The 18,072-nt window shown below is 36.1% G+C and overlaps 2 protein-coding genes across 2 annotated transcripts; one reads left to right on the forward strand and one right to left on the reverse strand.

Annotated features, from left to right (window-relative positions):
• The first annotated feature begins 3,745 nt into the window (after positions 1-3,745).
• On the forward strand, positions 3,746-5,920 carry LOC125501901 (zinc finger MYM-type protein 1-like). The gene is made up of 2 exons (XM_048659028.1): positions 3,746-3,979; positions 4,151-5,920. Exons 1-2 carry the CDS (start codon positions 3,746-3,748, stop codon positions 5,918-5,920), a joined length of 2,004 nt encoding a protein of 667 aa, XP_048514985.1.
• Positions 5,921-10,262: 4,342 nt separating this feature from the next.
• LOC125501902 (ATP-dependent DNA helicase pif1-like) lies at positions 10,263-17,894 on the reverse strand. The gene is made up of 4 exons (XM_048659029.1): positions 17,846-17,894; positions 16,148-16,493; positions 12,442-12,495; positions 10,263-11,875 (listed from the first exon to the last, which is right to left on the reverse strand). Exons 1-4 carry the CDS (start codon positions 17,892-17,894, stop codon positions 10,429-10,431), a joined length of 1,896 nt encoding a protein of 631 aa, XP_048514986.1. The 3' UTR covers positions 10,263-10,428.
• Between the last annotated feature and the right edge of the window lie 178 nt (positions 17,895-18,072).

Genomic DNA, 18,072 nt, shown 5'->3' on the forward strand with positions numbered 1-18,072 from the left:
GTAAATGGGCAATTCCACGTCAGACCGGACGGATTTAGCGATTTTTTGACTTGGTATTTTTTAAATCAAACGGAACTTCTTTCGCAGATTATATCCGCAAAAAGAGCTGATACGTATTTCGGGATTCATCCGAAATATTTTTTTTTCGAGAGTTACAACATATTCAATTTCGTTGCAAAATGAGCGCCCGGTAAGCTTCAAGAATTATTATCTCCGGTTCTATTCGTCGTAGAAGAATAATCGATAGCGCTTTTTAAAGGTGAAAGAATAAGCTTTCAGAAAAAAAAATTTTACCCGGAAATCATCGCAAATTATAATTGTTATTAACAAATGAAATGATTAATGATTTTTTACCACGGAAAGAGCCATTTTCAAAATTCTGAAAAAAATATTTCGGACGAGCGCCGAAATACGTGACGATTTTTTTTGTGCATGTATCACTCAAAAAAATTTTGATCGATTGAAAAAATACGCGGGTCATTTCTTGTCCGGTCTGAGGTGAAATTGTCCAAATAGCTCAATCATATTGTGGCACAAATAAATTTACTTGGTTGTGGATGCAAACTACAATTGGTAGGAGCGTTTGACGGTCAATCTCGGAGTCATTGCGTAACAACAACAATATTCATTGCGCATTTTGGTAAAAAGTACCCAACGTTTTGTTGCGCTGACATGTGTAACAAACTTAATTAGTGCAAACCAAAGTTGTCTGTTACGAATGCAAAATTTCACTAACAAAATTATTTAGTGAAGTCAACAATAGAAATCAGAGTCATTGCGTAAGGGGAACTAGATTTATCGTTCTCTGTACAAAAATTTTGTAACAAAACGGTTTTGTGGGTGGAAAAAAAAAATTTTTCTCTGTGTGGAGCTTCATTATCTGATTCCACAACTTGGTTCAAATATCTAGCATCTAAACAAATTCTTACACGGTTATCTTTTTTTTTTTACGATTCTTAATGGGCTACAATACGGGCTTACAGATCTTTCAATAATACCAGCGTTTAACATTTCTTGAATTTCATTGTCAACCGCTTGTCTCAACGAAATGGGGATTGGATACGGTTTTCTGAAAATAGGCTTATTTGATAATAACTTGATTTCATGTTTATATTGTCCCGCAGGTTCATTTTTGGGTGAAAATAAGTTTTCAAATTTAGATAATGTCTCAATGAATATTTTCTGCTGATCAAAACTCAACGTCATTAGATTACTCGCGATCGTTCGAACTTGGGTGAAAAAATTATTTTCTTTTTGTTCGTTCTCTAAGATTTTATCACATTTTTGATTATTGTCATTATCGTTACTTGGTAACTCGTCACTCATTTCAATATTTGTTACATAATCATTTCGTATATCAATTTCATCATCATCTATAATAGTACTTTTATTATTATTTTTAATAGTATCATTATTATTCACATCATAGTGTTCATTATTATTTTCATCATTTTCAAGAGTCACAACTCTGTCGTTGCTTGTCAGTTCATCTACAAACATATGTTATCGATAGTGGTTACTGTATGTATGTGATTTTTATTTTTATTTATATGAGAATTGTGATTACTTCTTTTCATTATATATAAACATGTAGCTTCTTTGTTATTTGATAATATTCTTTCCAACCAGGCTCGACCGAATGACACCGAATCCCGGTCGACAGTCATATTCTTAATCTTAATACTCTCGTTGTTATAATCTAATTTTACTTTATTTTTTACTAACCAATCGTGACCAAATATGATATCAGTTGATAAGTTAGGAATTACAAGAAATGCATGATATTCTATGTGATGATTAATATAAATTTGTAATAATACTTGTTCTTTTACTTTGACGCTTTTGTTTTTTACTGCAGTCGAAATATGGATATTATTTACTGGCAGTGTATTAAGTATACGATTTTCAGATAATTTGTTAAAAAAACTTTGCGAGATACACGATACTTGACTCCCGGAATCGACTATCGCAGAAACATTTTTTTCTAATATTTTAATTTTCAATTGTACGGTTACTGTCTGCATTGAATCTGGTTCTTTCGACACATGATTATTATCGTAGTTAACATCTTTATTAAGGTCCGAAATGAAATCATGAAAATCCCAACGCGATGACGGACCTATTTTTATCGCGTTGCTTCCTAGTTTAAAGAACTAGCCGATGATGATGGCATTTCGTTATTATAGTTTCGAAAAGGTATTGGAGGTGGTGGTATGCTTGTGTCAATGTATACATCGTTACTGATTTGACCTACCCTATTTGAATGTCTTTGTTGTTGATTTGGATATGAGCTATTATTGTATTGTCTTATATTATTACTTTTATAATAGGTACTTGAATTTCGAACGGGGAGATACGAATTATTATTTTGCTTTTCAATTTTATCCCTATTTTGCTTATTTATATCTAAGTTAATTAATACTTAAAGTATTTTATCTATATTTTCTAATTCTACAGTTGCTAATAAATCTCGAACGTACATGGGCAGTTGTTGTATAATATCGTAGTGAATTTCGATTGTACTTCTTGTTTCATCTATGTAATAGGATTTATGTATTTGATCCAAAAAATATGCTTCAAGTGTGCATTCTTTAAAATCGTATTTTCGAGTTGACCATTTATTTCTTGCTTGAGCCTTAGCATTAATTGAATTGAACTTCTCCAGAAATTTTGTTTTAAAAATTTCAAATCTATTATTAAATGTTTGTCTATAAGTTTTAAACCATATTTTAGCATATCCTTTTAAAGAATTTTCTACAATTATAAGACAAATATCTGTACATATATTTTTAACTTTAAAGTACCTTTCCAAATTTTCAATATATTCTAACGGATTAGCTTTACCATTCGATTCAAACTCAGGCAAGGACAGATCAATATTTACATTTTGTAACCTGTCAACTAATCTACTCATCAATTGACCTTCTACATCCCCCTGTACTTGACTAGGCTGATTTTGCGATTCTTTCAAATTTCGAATTTCAGCGAACATTCTTTCTTGATCATTCTTCTGTTTTCTAATTATATCCCACATTTCTTCCTTTTCTCTTCTTAATGCTTCTAATTCTTTTTCCATTTTAGATTTTTTACTATCCTGTTTAGGTGTACCGCTTTGCATAGACTGTGTAGATCTGGTTTTTACAGGTGTTCTGTTCACTTTAGACATAAATTATTTAGAATGTACATACACTGAATTTAAGCATGAACATATATATATGTTACTTTTTTTTCTAAGTTCGGGCGCCAAATGTGTGGATATTTTCTTTGACTCTGGGGTCTGCGTCGATTAGGTAAAAATTATTATACGGACAGAACACCAACCACGTGACATCAATCAGGACTCAATAAATATATTTAACAACACAATTTTTTATTTAACAGTCTACTAGGGTCGACTCGTATCGTAGATTAAAAGATTGTTCATTAATGTGGATCACTCGTGTACACTTGTTATTTCTCTTTATAATTATTAACTGTTGTTTACGTCGGTATATTAAAATTTGAGTGATCGATTTCTGAGCGAGCTCGACCCCCTTACGTCTTAACACGTTATGTCTTTCTCACCATTAGCTTATTGTCCAATGTCCAAAATCCACCTTCCTTCCCCACCATTCTTCTTATTCTTTCTCTCTCTTCTTTCTTTCTATTACACCCGTTACACAAGGCAGATTCGATCGAACAAGATACAACAAATGTGCAAGATGAAAATACAAAAGAAAAGGATAGCAGAAACGTAGAAGAAACGATGAACCGAAATGTGGAAGAAGAAGATGAAGCTTCATCAAACTGTGAAAATTATAGTCATGCAACGAAAATCGTTCACCCCAAAGATATAGCGCTGTGGCCACAAATTATAACACCCGAAATGCAAAGGCAATTTCTGATAGAGAAACCGTCGTCTGTTCATGGTAGTTTGGTCACATCAAAAACTACATGCCAGGAAGGATCGAAAACAGTTACCAGATCACTTACTGAGAAGGTATTTTTTCGATCTAAACCAAATGGTGAGACAGTTAGACGGGAATGGCTTGTTTATAGTTCCTCAAGCGGCTGTGTATATTGCTATGTATGTAAATTGTTTTCAAATAAGAAAAATACTCTGACAGAAGGGTACTAGGACTGGAAGAATATTCATAAAAGTTTATCAAAGCACGAGAACAGCAGGGACCACATGTTAGCAGTAGGAACTTTTGTTACTAGATCTTCAGCTGTAGGGCGCATTGACACAGATTTAGAACACCAATATCAGAACGAGAAGAAATATTGGAGAGAAGTATTAAAACGAATCATAGCTACCATAAAATATTTAGCCAAACATGGGCTGGCATTCCGAGGGTCTAACCAATCACTTTTTACTGCTGGCAATGGTAATTACTTGGGAGCGTTAGAGTATTTGAGTGAGTTTGATGGATTCTTAGCCAATCATTTAGAGAAATATTCAGGAAAAGGAAAAGGCTCGATTAGCTATCTATCTGCTACCGTATGCGATGAGTTTATCATGGTTATACAGGATGAGGTAAAATCTAAATTGATAAACGAGGTTAAATCAGCAAAATATTTTTCTATAATTGTTGATAGCACCCCTGATGCAAGCCATGTAGATCAGTTAACTATTGTGCTTCGATATGTATTGCCAGACGGTAAATCGGTTGAAAGGTTCTTCGGGTTTATTCCGATTTTCTCCCACACTGGTCAATATTTAGAGACCGTGTTGATTAACGCATTAGTCAACATGAGTATCGATATTCGGAATTGTCGTGGACAGAGTTTTGATAACGCAAGCAATATGTCTGGGAAATATAATGGCTTACAAGCTAAAATTAAAAATCACAGCAACACTGCGGAATTTGTACCTTGCTCCAGTCGTTCGTTAAACTTAATTGGGAATTCTGCGGCAGATTGTTGTCTCGATGCGACAAAATATTTTGATTCAGTTCAACATATTTACGTCTTCTTATCAGCGCCAACACAACGCTGGAATAGATTGGAAGAAAATTTCAAAAATTCTCAAACTACTCATCTAACGGTTAAAAAGATTTGTGATACGAGATGGTCAGCTAGAGCTGATGCTATAAAAGCTTTACAAAAGGGTCATCACGAAATACATATGACATTGGATCAACTAAGTGTTGACATTTCCCAAAAGAAGAGTGTGCAATTAGAAGCAAAGGAATTGTCTAAAAAAATTGACACGCTAGAATCTTTTCTTCTCACATTGATATGGGATAAAATATTGAGTCGATTTAATGCTACCAGTGAGTCACTGCAGAATCCGCACTTATGTCTCCATATTGCGACAGACTTTATAAAAGGTATCAGAGAAGATTTCGATGATATTGAAAGACAAGCCATCAGTTTATCAAAGATCAAGATGTATGAGAAGGACATTCGAAGGACTAGACACAGAACGTCATTTGCTGATGAGTCACATACCAGCGAAGTTGTTAGTTATCGTTCAATTAATGACAAGTTCAAAATTTTCTTCGTCGATGTTCCTTCTTTGGATTTGAAAAAGGTCGGGACACTCACTAGAGATCTAAAAGAGTTTTATAAAAGTGATATCGCCAGCGAGGAATTTGATGAAGAAGTTTATCAGTTTCTGGACTTGGCTTCCAAAAATGACATGAGAACACCACAAGATTTTTATGAGTTCATCATCGAAGAGCAAATCTCTTCAACTTTTCCGAATGTTGAAATTATATTAAGGATATATCTCACACTTCCAGTGAGTAATGCTACTGGCGACCGTAGCTTTTCTGTTCTAAAACGGGTGAAAAACTATCTTCGCAGTACTTTGTCGCAGGAAAAAGTGAGCTCTTTAGCGCTTTTATGCATCGAAAAAGATGTGTTCAATGGTATTGATTATGAGGATATCATAAATACTTTTGCACAGAAAAAATGCAGAAAAGTTCCTCTGTAATGTTCTGGTTTGAATATTAAGGGTCTTGGATACCTCGGAGGCAACTCCGAAACGATAATGTATATATGTTTACTCGATCGGTCCTGTCCTCTTGCCGGAAAATGTAGAAGATATAGTCGATAAAAACAGAAAGAAAAGTGTTTGGCAGGATACGAATGAGCCATTCCACGTGAACCGGATCAGTCACCTCTCAGATATTTTTTTAATTTGGCGTGTCGATTGTCCATGGGGAGTTAGATTTTCGTGCCAAAGGATTTTCGAATTAGTGCAAGTTTCGATTCATTATGAAAAATCGAAAAATTGAGAGGCGGTTTCTTCAAAAAATCATAACTTCGTCAAAAATAATGTTGGATTCAATTTTTTTTTTAGAATTTACGCGAATCAGGCCATAGATTTGGAAAAAAAATAAATGGTGCCGGAAAAATTTATTTATCATTTGTTTATTTGACAATGAATTTTTAAATGATTTTTAAAACACTGACGGATAGCACCGAAAAATTTGAAAAAAATGCTGACATATACTTTGATCTATACTACAGCCTATTTAATTAATGAATTAATTTCAGAGATGCGTTCGGCTTCGTTTTCGAGTAAAAAATCATCAAAGTTGGCGGCGCGCGTAAATTCGAGCTCGTCTAAGCCTATGCGCGTAATGACGCGCGTCGAGCGACAGAGAATACCCTGTCTACTCTCCATGGTCGCTACTTGGTGGACGCTCCGCGGCGGCATTCACGAGTCATTTTCGCGATGATCGACACCGTTGAAAAATCTGAAAAAAATACCAGAGCTTCCCCATGACTCTCCAAAGCGATAGAGTCAAGTTCCAGAGATTTTTCATCTCTCGTTTTCGAGATATTAGAACATATTAAGACACAATAATGTCTGAAACACGAGAAATAACACACTTCTGGAACTTGACTCTATCGCTTTGCCGTGTCATGGGGAAGCTCTGGTATTTTTTTCAGATTTTTTAACGGTGTCGATCATCGCGAAAATGACTCGTGAATGCCGCCGCGGAGCGTCCACCAAGTAGCGACCATGGAGAGTAGACAGGGTATTCTCTGTCGCTCGACGCGCGTCATTACGCGCATAGGCTTAGACGAGCTCGAGTTTACGCGCGCCGCCAACTTTGATGATTTTTTACTCGAAAACGAAGCCGAACGCATCTCTGAAATTAATTCATTAATTAAATAGGCTGTAGTATAGATCAAAGTATATGTCAGCATTTTTTTCAAATTTTTCGGTGCTATCATAGATATATTGAACTAGATCGGACAAGTTGCGAAAAGTGAGAGTCATAGGGTATTAAGTCGCAAAATAAGAGTGCCAGCCCAGAGCGCCCTCTGCGTTTCATGGTAAAACAGACCCTTCATCGACCTCTGAGAGATTATCGGTCAACCGCACGAACGATCTGTAGATCCAATCTTCAAATTCATCCTTATAGACGGTGACGCGCGACAAATATAACACGCTCGTCCGGACTATCGGTATTACGGTGCAGCAGATGAGCTTCTCTCATCACTAGGATGATTTCAGTGCAAATGGATATTATGATAATTTGTTCACATTTGAATACAAAAATCTGAAATACAATATTTTCTGTAAGGAGAATTATTCTTGTTCGGTTGAAAAAAATTTCAGTATAGTTCGCAATATTACGGCTTTGGAAAAAAGTAGTATTTCATGTTCGCTAACACAAACTATCGGTCGAAAAAAAAAAAAAAAAACTGAATATAACTGTTATTCTTGTTGGGGCTTGCGAGTAGGAGTTTGTTCGTTGTTCAGCTTTTTGTGAACTTGTTAATATGTCACGATGGAAAGATTTCCGAGTACAGAAAAAATTTAGAAAAAAAAAACCAAAATCAAAATCCAAAGATGCCGAGGAAAGGAGAATTAATTGAAAATCAATTGGGAAATAATGATTTCTAAGTGAGAAGAAAACTTGTAACAAGTTTTTCAAAGAAATTAGATTGTTCAATTAATTTTCACTGGAACTTAATTCTATCATTAACGTGTTGTCATTTTCTTCGATTCATTTTCTTTAGTTAGTTTATTTTCTACCGACCGACTTAGGGTCGTTTGCATTTGTATCCAAACGAACCTAAGTCGAAATTTCTTATGTCCAAACGAACCCTGGGCAAATTTTCTCCGTAGAAAGGGATTCTGTATAAACGATTTCTGTCCAAACTAACCTCACTCGCACCAGCAACCAGGCTTTAGCTCGCCGCGCATCAAAGCGACGACACTCGCTTCCCAGCAAATTATCACTTTTGCACCTCGCTCTTTTTTCGTCCTTCTAGTCCTATAGTCTAGTCAACAAGTGCCTTCTGGTCAAATTTGAGTTAGCCTTCGCCGAATTCAATGTAAAGGTGATTTTTGGATCCAGAATGAGCTCGAGAAACTTCAGAAATCGCATGACAACGCGGTTGAAAAAATTACAAAAGTAATAAACAATTTAATGGAAAAAAGTAGGGTTCAGTTTTTTGCGGATATCTCGAAAACTATTGCGGCTATCTGAAATTTGATCTGAAAAAAATTCAAAAAGAGCAGAAAACACACTAAAAAAAAGTCCAACCTCCCTGAACTGCACCACGAATATTTATGATTTTAATTGAGCTATGAAAAAATGACCGATGACGCCTGATTCGGCTCCCACGCGCGATGCTCGTTTGGGAGACATGAGCAAAAAAAAAATTTATTCAACAGTTTATATATGAATATTGAGGGATAAAAAAATTCAGGTACTTGCTGGACACTTTAATAAACAATAATCAGTTGGAAAAAAATTAGAACCAGAATTACTCATTAACTGTTGATACGGCAAGTAATAATACGATAGTAGTAATTTTGGTAACAAAGGTAAGAAACTCGAAGAGAACGAAAAAATTCAAGATCCATAAATTTTTTAAATTAAAAAAAAACTAGAATTTTTTTTGTTCAAAAACCCACACACAGTTGTTATTGTATCATATTTAATAATAAAAAAAAATCTCGCTCGAAAATTCATTTGTTTATAACAAATTGTAATGCGAAAAACAATTTGAAAATAATTGAGAAATTTTTTTCCTTTAGAATGTCAAATAACAATTGAAATTATGATTTAAACAAGAAAATGTTTTCTTAAAAAAAACATGTCACTCCTTTTTTTATATTTTTAATTTTTCTCCATAGCTTCAACGAAGTGGAAGGAATTTGAAACTTTCGGTTTGTTAATTATCCGAGTTTTTTTGTTATTTGCCTATTGAGAAAGAGTTTTCAATTTACAAAAGCATAGTACATTGAAAAATGATGAATAAATTTTTTTTCCAACTGATTATTGTTTACTAGAGTGTCCAGTACGTACTTGAATTTTTTCATTCCTTAATATTCATATATAGACTGTTGGATACATTTTTTTCGCATATGCCTCTGAAACAATCATCGCGCGCGGGAGCCGAATCAGGCGTCATCGGTCATTTTCTCATAGCTCAATTAAAGTTATGAATATTCGCGGTACAGTTCAGGAAGGTTGGACTTTTTTTTAGTATGTTTTCTGCTCTTCATGAACCTTCTTTCAAATTTGGGATATCTGCAATAGTTTCCGAGATATCCGCAAAAAACCAAACGTGGTATATTGGAACAAAATTTATTCGAAGAACAAGCTATTCGCTTTTAATCGTGTCAATAACTATATTTTGTTAAATTTCATTATTATAAATCTCATTGATTATCGATCCGTTTTTTTTTTTATTTCTTTTTTTACGAAAAGAAGTTCGTATTGTATTGTCATCCAGTTATGAGGAGTGTTTGAAGTTTCAAATATCTAGCTCATTGGGAAGTTGGTTTAAAATCGATTGCAAAATTTTTACTGAACAGACAAACAGATGGACAAGAAAGCGGGTTAATAAAAACTTGATAAAGAGGAACGCTTCGTTACAGAGTCGTATCACCAATTGAAACAAAATAGATTCCACAAAAGCTCTATACAGAATGAAATTATTTCTTACCAGGTAGAATCTGATGTGAAATGTAAAAATAATTTTTCTGAGATAATTTTTTGAACAAATTTATGAGAGTAAAAAAAAAATTTCTTTAAACAAATTTAAAGAAAAAAAAAAAAAGCACTTCAACGTTTTTGTGGATGCGATACGATAATTTGAAATATCATTCTCTTTTTAATTCCAACACGTTATTTTCGTGGTCAATGGTGATCCGGCAACGCTGCGCATAAAGTTATCTCGAGTATATTGTAGAATCAAAAGTAGGAATTATATTTTTATATAAGTACTAGCGGACCCGACAGACGTTGTCCTGTACACACGTCTTTAATTTCATACTTTTTTTTAATGAGCTGAAACAATCTGGACCGCTTTGATGAAAATTATTATTGAAAAGTTATTACTTTGTTAAATAAATAACAGCATCGTAAATGAAAACTTTAACTCATTTTAATGAAAGGTGAAAAAGCTTGCACTCAAAACATTTTATAACATATATATTTATTTATTTTTAATTTACAAAAACTTAATTTAGCGTAATGCCATTGGATGTACAATATTTTTAGTTAGTCCATGAGGAGTATAAACAAACAAACTCGATGGTTTTCCAACTCTGGAACACGCAACGTACAATTGGCCGTGAGAAAAACACGGATTTTCTAAATCTAAGCCACAAAATGTCATCGTTTGACCTTGTGACTTATTAATAGTCATAGCATATGCCAAACGGATCGGAAATTGTAAGCGTTTAAATGGTATAGGTGAATCTGAAGGAATCATTGGGATCCGCGGTAAAAGTACAATTTCACCTTGGAATTTTCCAGATAAAATATTCGCTTCAATAATGTTGCCCATGATTTTTTTTATAACTAATCGCGTGCCATTACACAATCTCGGGGCATTTAAATTACGAAGCAAAATTATAGGTGAGCCAATCTTCAGTCGCAAATTATGTGGTGGCATTCCAGGTAAATCTAAAGAATTCAAAAATTCTACTGGATAGTTGACCACTTCGTCAGGATCAACAACGGTGTCAATTGATTTAAATGTAATTTCATTACCAGGCAATGACTGTTGTATTTTAAAATTGATGGCGTCTACATCTAAATTTTTTGCAGCTAAAATAGCTCGCTCTCGTAGCCATTCATGATTAGTATAGTTATATCTTAAATCTGGAAAGATACTATTTATTAATTCATCTTTGGTAGCCACCATGTTGCAAAAGTTCTCTGGAAATTTAATAAATTGGGTATCTTCATACAGTTGAATTTTACCGTTGCCAATGTCTAACAATTGTTCAGAGAATCCTGACGCTAATGGATCATTTTGTAGTTGAACGCGCATATTGATAGTAAGGCTCAATTTACTGACACTCCGCCATAGATATGATTCCTTCAAACATGCGTTTACTTCGTCTGCATATGTCGCACGTGGAATTACTGGCAATGTTTGCCTGAAATCACCAGACAGTAGCAGTAGAGCACCACCGAAAAGCCTAGTATTATCTTTGATATCCTTCAGGGACCTGTCGAGAGCTTCAAGCGAATGCTTGTGGGCCATTGTACATTCATCCCAAATAATAATTTTGCATTTTCTCAAAACTTCAGCCATGCCGGAATGCTTCTTTATGTTACACATTGCTTCGGGATTTGTATGAACATTCAAAGGTAACTTAAGTGCTGAATGCGCAGTCCGTCCACCATCAAGTAACGTCGCTGCAATGCCTGATGAAGCAATGGCCAATGCAATATGATTTTGTGATCGAATGCGCGCAAGTATCAGTGAGATGAGAAAGGTTTTACCAGTGCCACCTGGTGCATCCAAAAAAAAGAATCCACCTTGTTGTGCTGCAATTGATACGTTAAGGCTGTCCCAGCGACCCCCACCACCGCTTATTTTTCCATAGTTATGTGGCGTCCGTGTAACGCAATCGCATATATCAAATAACTCCTCGATAAAACAACAGATCACTCTGAAACTGCTTGGGACAACTCATTGAAGTGTGGTGAAGGGAGCTACCGTCAGGTACAAACGAACAAAATTAGTTTGAATTAGTAATTGATTTATTTTTGCGAAGCTGCGGATCAGCTGTCACACGGACGCGAACCACAATTACACGAAAAACGCACAATTTACGGAAAAGGCACCGAATAACGGATCATAGCCCCATGCATGCTAATCCTGTCGACCGTTTGGAAAAATTACAACGCAGATTATTGCCATTTGGCGACTTAAAACCAAATATGTGAGCCGAAACACAAATCGTGAGCTTGCCCATGTTTTTCTAGCCCGCGCCACCGAAAGTCGCGTAGGAACAGTTCACGACTTTGCCGCAACGTTTTGAGCGACATCAGCGCTACACAGTCGAGCTCAACAGCAGGGGTGCTCAAATAAGATTTCTCGCTCGTCAAGCGTGCTCTAAGAACCGAATCCCATCTTTATCGCCACATAACTATTATACATGGGGCTATCCACGTCAACTTGACACGGCTCCAGACCTCATATCTCAGATTTCGTTTTTAATTTTATATGTTACCATCCTACCTCTGGAGAGCTCCGAATTTTTTGTGCTGAGTTTTCAAATCATCACCTCCGGAGCTATGAATGTTTTCGAACAAAAGGTGCTTATTTGAAATTCAGCAATAAATCACAAATAGTCTGTGGAGAATATAGACACCCTCCCACTCACAGAAACATGGGCGGAATTTGGCTCATATTTGTTTTCAATTCATACAAAATTTTATTCCGAAGAATGCTTTTCTGATGACATTTATGCTCTTGAAAATCTTTCGTACTTACACCATTCCGGTATTTCGAAATAACAATTGCTTCAAATTGAGAAAAATACGTCACTCGTGCTCATCATAGTTCCGACTCGAGAGGTAATAAATTTTTTTTTTGTTCACGAAAATTCTGAAAAAATTTGAACCCTTGTAGTGTAAACTCGTGCAACATTTTGCTCCCTTGGCATTTTCTTCGAGTTAACTTTACCGGGATCCCTCTGACGGAACAACTTGACCCATGTGAAGTTAGCCCCCCCAAACGTCAGAAATTTTTTTGAATAAATCACACGGATTGCCCATGATTGCCCTATCTTTTTTTCTGTTTGCCTCATTTTATTCAAAGTTATCGCGCATTGAAATTTGAGGGGGGGGGGGGGGGGGCTGCCTTCGTGAAGTTGGACCCCCCACCCAAGAGTATCGGATTTTGCGGAGTTTTCAGAGTTATTTGTTACACATAAAAAATCAATTCGATTTCGGCATCGTATACCATTTTGAAAATTTCGGAAAAATTCCCGAGAAATCGTTATGCGAGTTCAGAATTTTTCAGACCATTTGAATCATGGGTGGAATTTTCTACGATTTTTGCAGAGTTGCGAGATTTGTATCCAATTTTTCTACCAACGATTTGGGTTATGTTTTCAGGGGGTCATATCAAGATCTATAGCTGATGTTACTCACTCACTCATCTCACTCTGAAACTGAGTCAATTTGTTTGTCGTGAACCTGACTTTTGTAGTGCGAATCTGACTGGGTTTTACCGGTTTTTCTGGAGTTCTTGTTCGAAATTTCAGATAAAAAAAATCCATTTTCCGCAAGGTTCGCCATTTGCGAAAATTATGAGTAAATTTTTCAACGTGTTGTTACTGATACAAATATTCTGAGATCTCACCGATCATGTGTGAAATTTTTGCCATTCGTAGACGGAATTTGCGTTTCCGATAACATTCGAGAATCGGAACATCTCTCGAGAACCCGAATTCGATCCATAATTCAAAGAGTCTCTAAAGTGTCCATATTGGTGATAACATATTTGTATAATTTTATCGACAATTTGAAAAATAGCGACCATCGCGGAAAATTGATGTTCACATGTAGTGAATATCAGAAAATCTGCGAAAAATCTGCAAAAATCCCACCTATCATAGGTATAAGCGACCCCCAAAATACGTCTCGGAGAAAAGATTTCTCGAGACTTTCTCTAGAATTGGAAAAAATGGTGTACTTAGTGTCGTGTCGAGATTTCGGGAAAAATGATTTCAAACAATTGGGTGCTCCAAAAGAATTTCTTTGAGAAATGAAATCGGTACAATTTGTGTTGAAAAGTCGAACTGAAGACAAGCGATTTTACGTGACATCATAGTCCGATACCATCTATGGCCTATGACATGGCCCCCTCAGAACTTGTAACTTCCAAATTCAGGCCGAGTCACGGTTAGAAGAAATAAATAAAAGGAAACACAAATTCTGTCAACAATCGTGTCAACTTCGGCTCATGATCTAAAAAGTATCCAGAATTTTGTCTCGGCGAGAAAATTGTGCCAGAATTTTTTTTTTTGGACAATGACATACCTCGCAAAAATTGGATTTCGTGATTTGAATTATGATGAACATCTTCACAACAATGGAAAAATAGAGTAAAAAGTGCATCAGCAATACAGTACATAATCCATGCATGGGTTTACGGTGTACAAATAAACGTAGTATCAAATTTTGCATGCAATAGAGTGGCTTTTTACAAGAATCTGCGGTACAACCCGGGTGTTCAGAAGACTCTGAACATTTTTTGTCAGCTCTCTTGGGATCGGCCATAGTGAGAAACGAAGATGGGTTGAAACCAAAATGGACCGGGAGGCCGTTGAATTAGGGGGCATGGGTTCAAGATTTTACTAATTTTGCTGAGAATGAAAACGCGGGAGATGTTTTAAATCCTATCAAAAAAAAAATTCAAAAAATTATGAAATAATGAAAACGTTTTCGAAATAATAGGATTAGCTATAAATATGAATGATATAGAGACTTGAATACGAAGTCCGTGGACCATAAATGATTCTTTATTTTCTGTTTGAACCAAAACCCTAATACTTGAATCCAAAACTTAATTGATTTATTCTATTCCAATTTTAATACTTGAGGAAAGTTTGGAAAAATTCTTACGTTCATCATTTGGGGCAAGGGGGTTCACGATATTCTTAGTTTTTCCATGTTTTTCTCATACTGGGGAGTCTCAAATAATTGACAACTTGCTTATCGGGGTAATATCCGCAGACGGCAAAGAATTACAGAGGTCGACGGGCAGGCCACGAAGTTGGTACATAGTGAGGTCCAACAGGGTCTGGAGAAACTTAACCTGCTTTATTCTTCCTTTGGTTTGTGCATGTTGATTCGAACATGAGTCGAAAACTATATTTTCGTTGCAGTTGCATTTTGAATGTAGTTGGGCAGTAATGTAGCACAATTTCTTATGTACGTACAAATGGTATCGACCAAGAGCGGAAATCCCTCTTACTGAACACTAAATGTCTGTGACTCCCGAAATTACTCGCTAAGCGGGTGACAGCATGGCGTGAGCTTTTTTCATAACTTGTTAGAATGAAATTGCTCTTTGATACGCGAATTTCGCAACACCTCATCACAAGCTGACAAATATCACACACAAATTACATCCTTACGAAAAGAGTGCGAGTTATTTCAATCTCTGTATACCTCTCATCTGGATGTGAAATTTTTTTCGCGATCATATAGGTTGTCATCCTAGGCGATTTCATGTGACATTTCTCCGAAAATTCCCAGAGTTAAAAATTCTCGTTCTGATAAGACCGTGTTCTTCGATTTTTCCCCACGAATAAAATTATCATTGCTTCGTATCAGAACCCTGACTTTTTAAACGCATAGCCGCTCGTAGTGATTGAAATGTTCGAATTTTTTAGTGCAGAGACGTCAGCATGTAGTTCATGTAGGGTTTTAACATGAGAAGAGAGGATATTCTGTGAATGCCGACTTTGGTATCGAATTGTAATTAGAGAAATAGAAAACGTGGGCCTACACGACCGATGGTAGTAGAAAGTTTCAGTTGGGTGCATAATTTAGGTGTGTTATCGGAAGAAAATATGATAATTAGGGAAAGGCGGGGCAAAATGGGGTACTCGAGGAAACCGTGAGAAAAAAAAAAATTTCGAATCCAGAATGATGTTTGACGGCCTTTTCGATCATTTCAAAAACAATTTTTTCGAAATGTTTCGGTGACCCCATTCTGCCCCGCTGGCAGAATGGGCTATACAGAAATTTGGATTATGCCACCCTCAACATTTGTCGAATGCAAACAATTCATTGATTAGTAGCATTACAATTTTTTACTAGTTTAAAAATCAAAAATTCAACAAAGTGATATTCCGTATTTTCATACAGTTTTGAATCATGACGAAAAATATTAGGTATATGAGTGGAATGAGCGCCAGTGATACTATTACCCATCGAATATTGGGCATACTAACTGCTCTGAAATCAACGTGGTTGGCGTGGTGAGCACCAGGTGTGCTGCGATCGTTTCTAAACTCATTTCGGAGTTCGGGCTCGGCGCTGGGACACCCTTAATTTGATCATATACATTTCGTTGTTCAGCTGTAAGCAATTGTTCATTATTAGCAACAAAAGTAGCCAACGAAGTCTTATCAAACTGGTGTTCACGTTGAACATCACTGTTGATGATATCTACTGCTGGGCGGTTCGGCGCCGGCATGCCAAAATGGATGAGTGGCATGTTTGAAATAAGAATACAAATATCCTCAATCATAATTAAAGCCTCATTGTATATTTCTGCGGAGAATTGACTATCAGGATTTTAATCGTAGCACCATCTGTCAGGACAAACTAAAATTGAAATAGAATAATATTGAATGCGATGATAGCGCCGTCCGCCGGATCTAATGTAAAACATTCCAAAATCAACAACTCCTTATAAATAAGAAATTAATTGAAAAAACATTTTCCAGTAGACCAAACTGTAAATCTAAACCATTCTCGAATCTCCACGAACACACACAAAAAATTTCATCAAAATTGGTCCAGTCGTTTAGGAGGAGTTCAGTCACATACACACGCACACAAGAAATATATATATTAAGATAGTAATGTTACGCGTGAGGGCTGACTGCTGAGGCTCATACGTTTTATGGTATAAACAGGGTGAGTTTTTTATCTTGAGACATCCAAATATCTCAACAAATACGCATCATACAAAAAAATGTTCGAAGTCAAAACTGTTGGATCTCAAAGGGGAAAATTGACTCTGTAAAAATCAACCCCCCACCCCAACCCCTAAATGCGTAAGGGCTAGTAACTTTGAAATTTCGAATAGGAACCCTCATTTTTTATCGCAGATTCGAATTCTACATAAAAAAATACACAAGTTTTGTTGGAAAAATTTTTCTTGATTCGAGACAGATAGCGCTTGTACTCAAAATAGTGACCTTCCACTTTGAGTACCATTTTGAACACTGACAATGTGAATGTGAAAAATCGTTTGAAAACAAGCACCCCGATAGTGAGAGACGAGGGGACTCACTGAAAACAATCACCCCGAAGGGAACAGAAAACTACTGAGTCCAGGTCCTTGTTCCTGGGTATCGCTGAGATCGGTTGTGGCGATTGATGTGAAACTATGCACAATCGGACTGTTTTACTGAAAACATTCAACACGTACTTCCTTATCTTCAATTTGGAGCGCCTTTCTTGGAATAATCGAAATTTCGATTTTTCGCGATTCAAGCGCCATCTGTCTCGAATTAAAAAAAAAATTTTCAACAAAAGTTGTGTATTTTTTTATGTCGAAATCGAATCTGCAATAAAAAATGAGGATTCCTATTTGAAATTTTAAAGTTACTACCCCTTACGCATTTAGGGGTTGGGGTGGGGGGTTGATTTTTACAGAGTCAATTTTCCCCTTTGAGATCCAACAGTTTTGACTTCGAACATTTTTTTGTATGATGCGTATTTGTTGAGATATTTGGATGTCTCAAGATAAAAAACTCACCCTGTATACTATATTTCAAAAACAGCCAGTGCGCTTCGGAGCACATCCGCCCAGGTGGCGCATCGACGCCTGTCACACTATACAACGCTTTGTACTGCCACCATCTCACCACTCACCATAGTGCCATACCACTCACCTCGCCCACTCCTCTTTGGTTCTGCCGCTGCAGCGCTTGGTATTGCCATTGTGATAGCGAGAGCGCGTATACTGATGTACTCATAATTCCTTCTTGGAAATGCTTACAAACGTTGTATCGACCTAATTTGATATATATCCGGATTGTTCTTGCTCCCACAAATCTAATCTACGTTGCCAAATTTTGTATAGAATATAACTGACATATTTCAATATTTTCTAGCATGG

The sequence above is a fragment of the Athalia rosae genome, chromosome 7 (assembly GCF_917208135.1).
Source record: "Athalia rosae chromosome 7, iyAthRosa1.1, whole genome shotgun sequence".
NCBI classification, from domain to species: domain Eukaryota; kingdom Metazoa; phylum Arthropoda; class Insecta; order Hymenoptera; family Athaliidae; genus Athalia; species Athalia rosae.

Bases quoted from the DNA above. Each gene is read 5' to 3' on its own strand.
- LOC125501901 (XM_048659028.1), top strand. From the start codon at position 3,746: ATGAACCGAAATGTGGAAGAAGAAGATGAAGCTTCATCAAACTGTGAA. The intron at 3,980-4,150 runs GTATTTTTTCGA...AGTTTATCAAAG, and splicing joins CCAGATCACTTACTGAGAAG to CACGAGAACAGCAGGGACCA.
- LOC125501902 (XM_048659029.1), bottom strand. From the start codon at position 17,894: ATGGCAATACCAAGCGCTGCAGCGGCAGAACCAAAGAGGAGTGGGCGA. The intron at 16,494-17,845 runs GTGAGTGGTATG...AATTCTCCGCAG, and splicing joins ACCAAAGAGGAGTGGGCGAG to AAATATACAATGAGGCTTTA. The intron at 12,496-16,147 runs GTAATAGTATCA...AAACATTCATAG, and splicing joins GTATGCCCAATATTCGATGG to CTCCGGAGGTGATGATTTGA.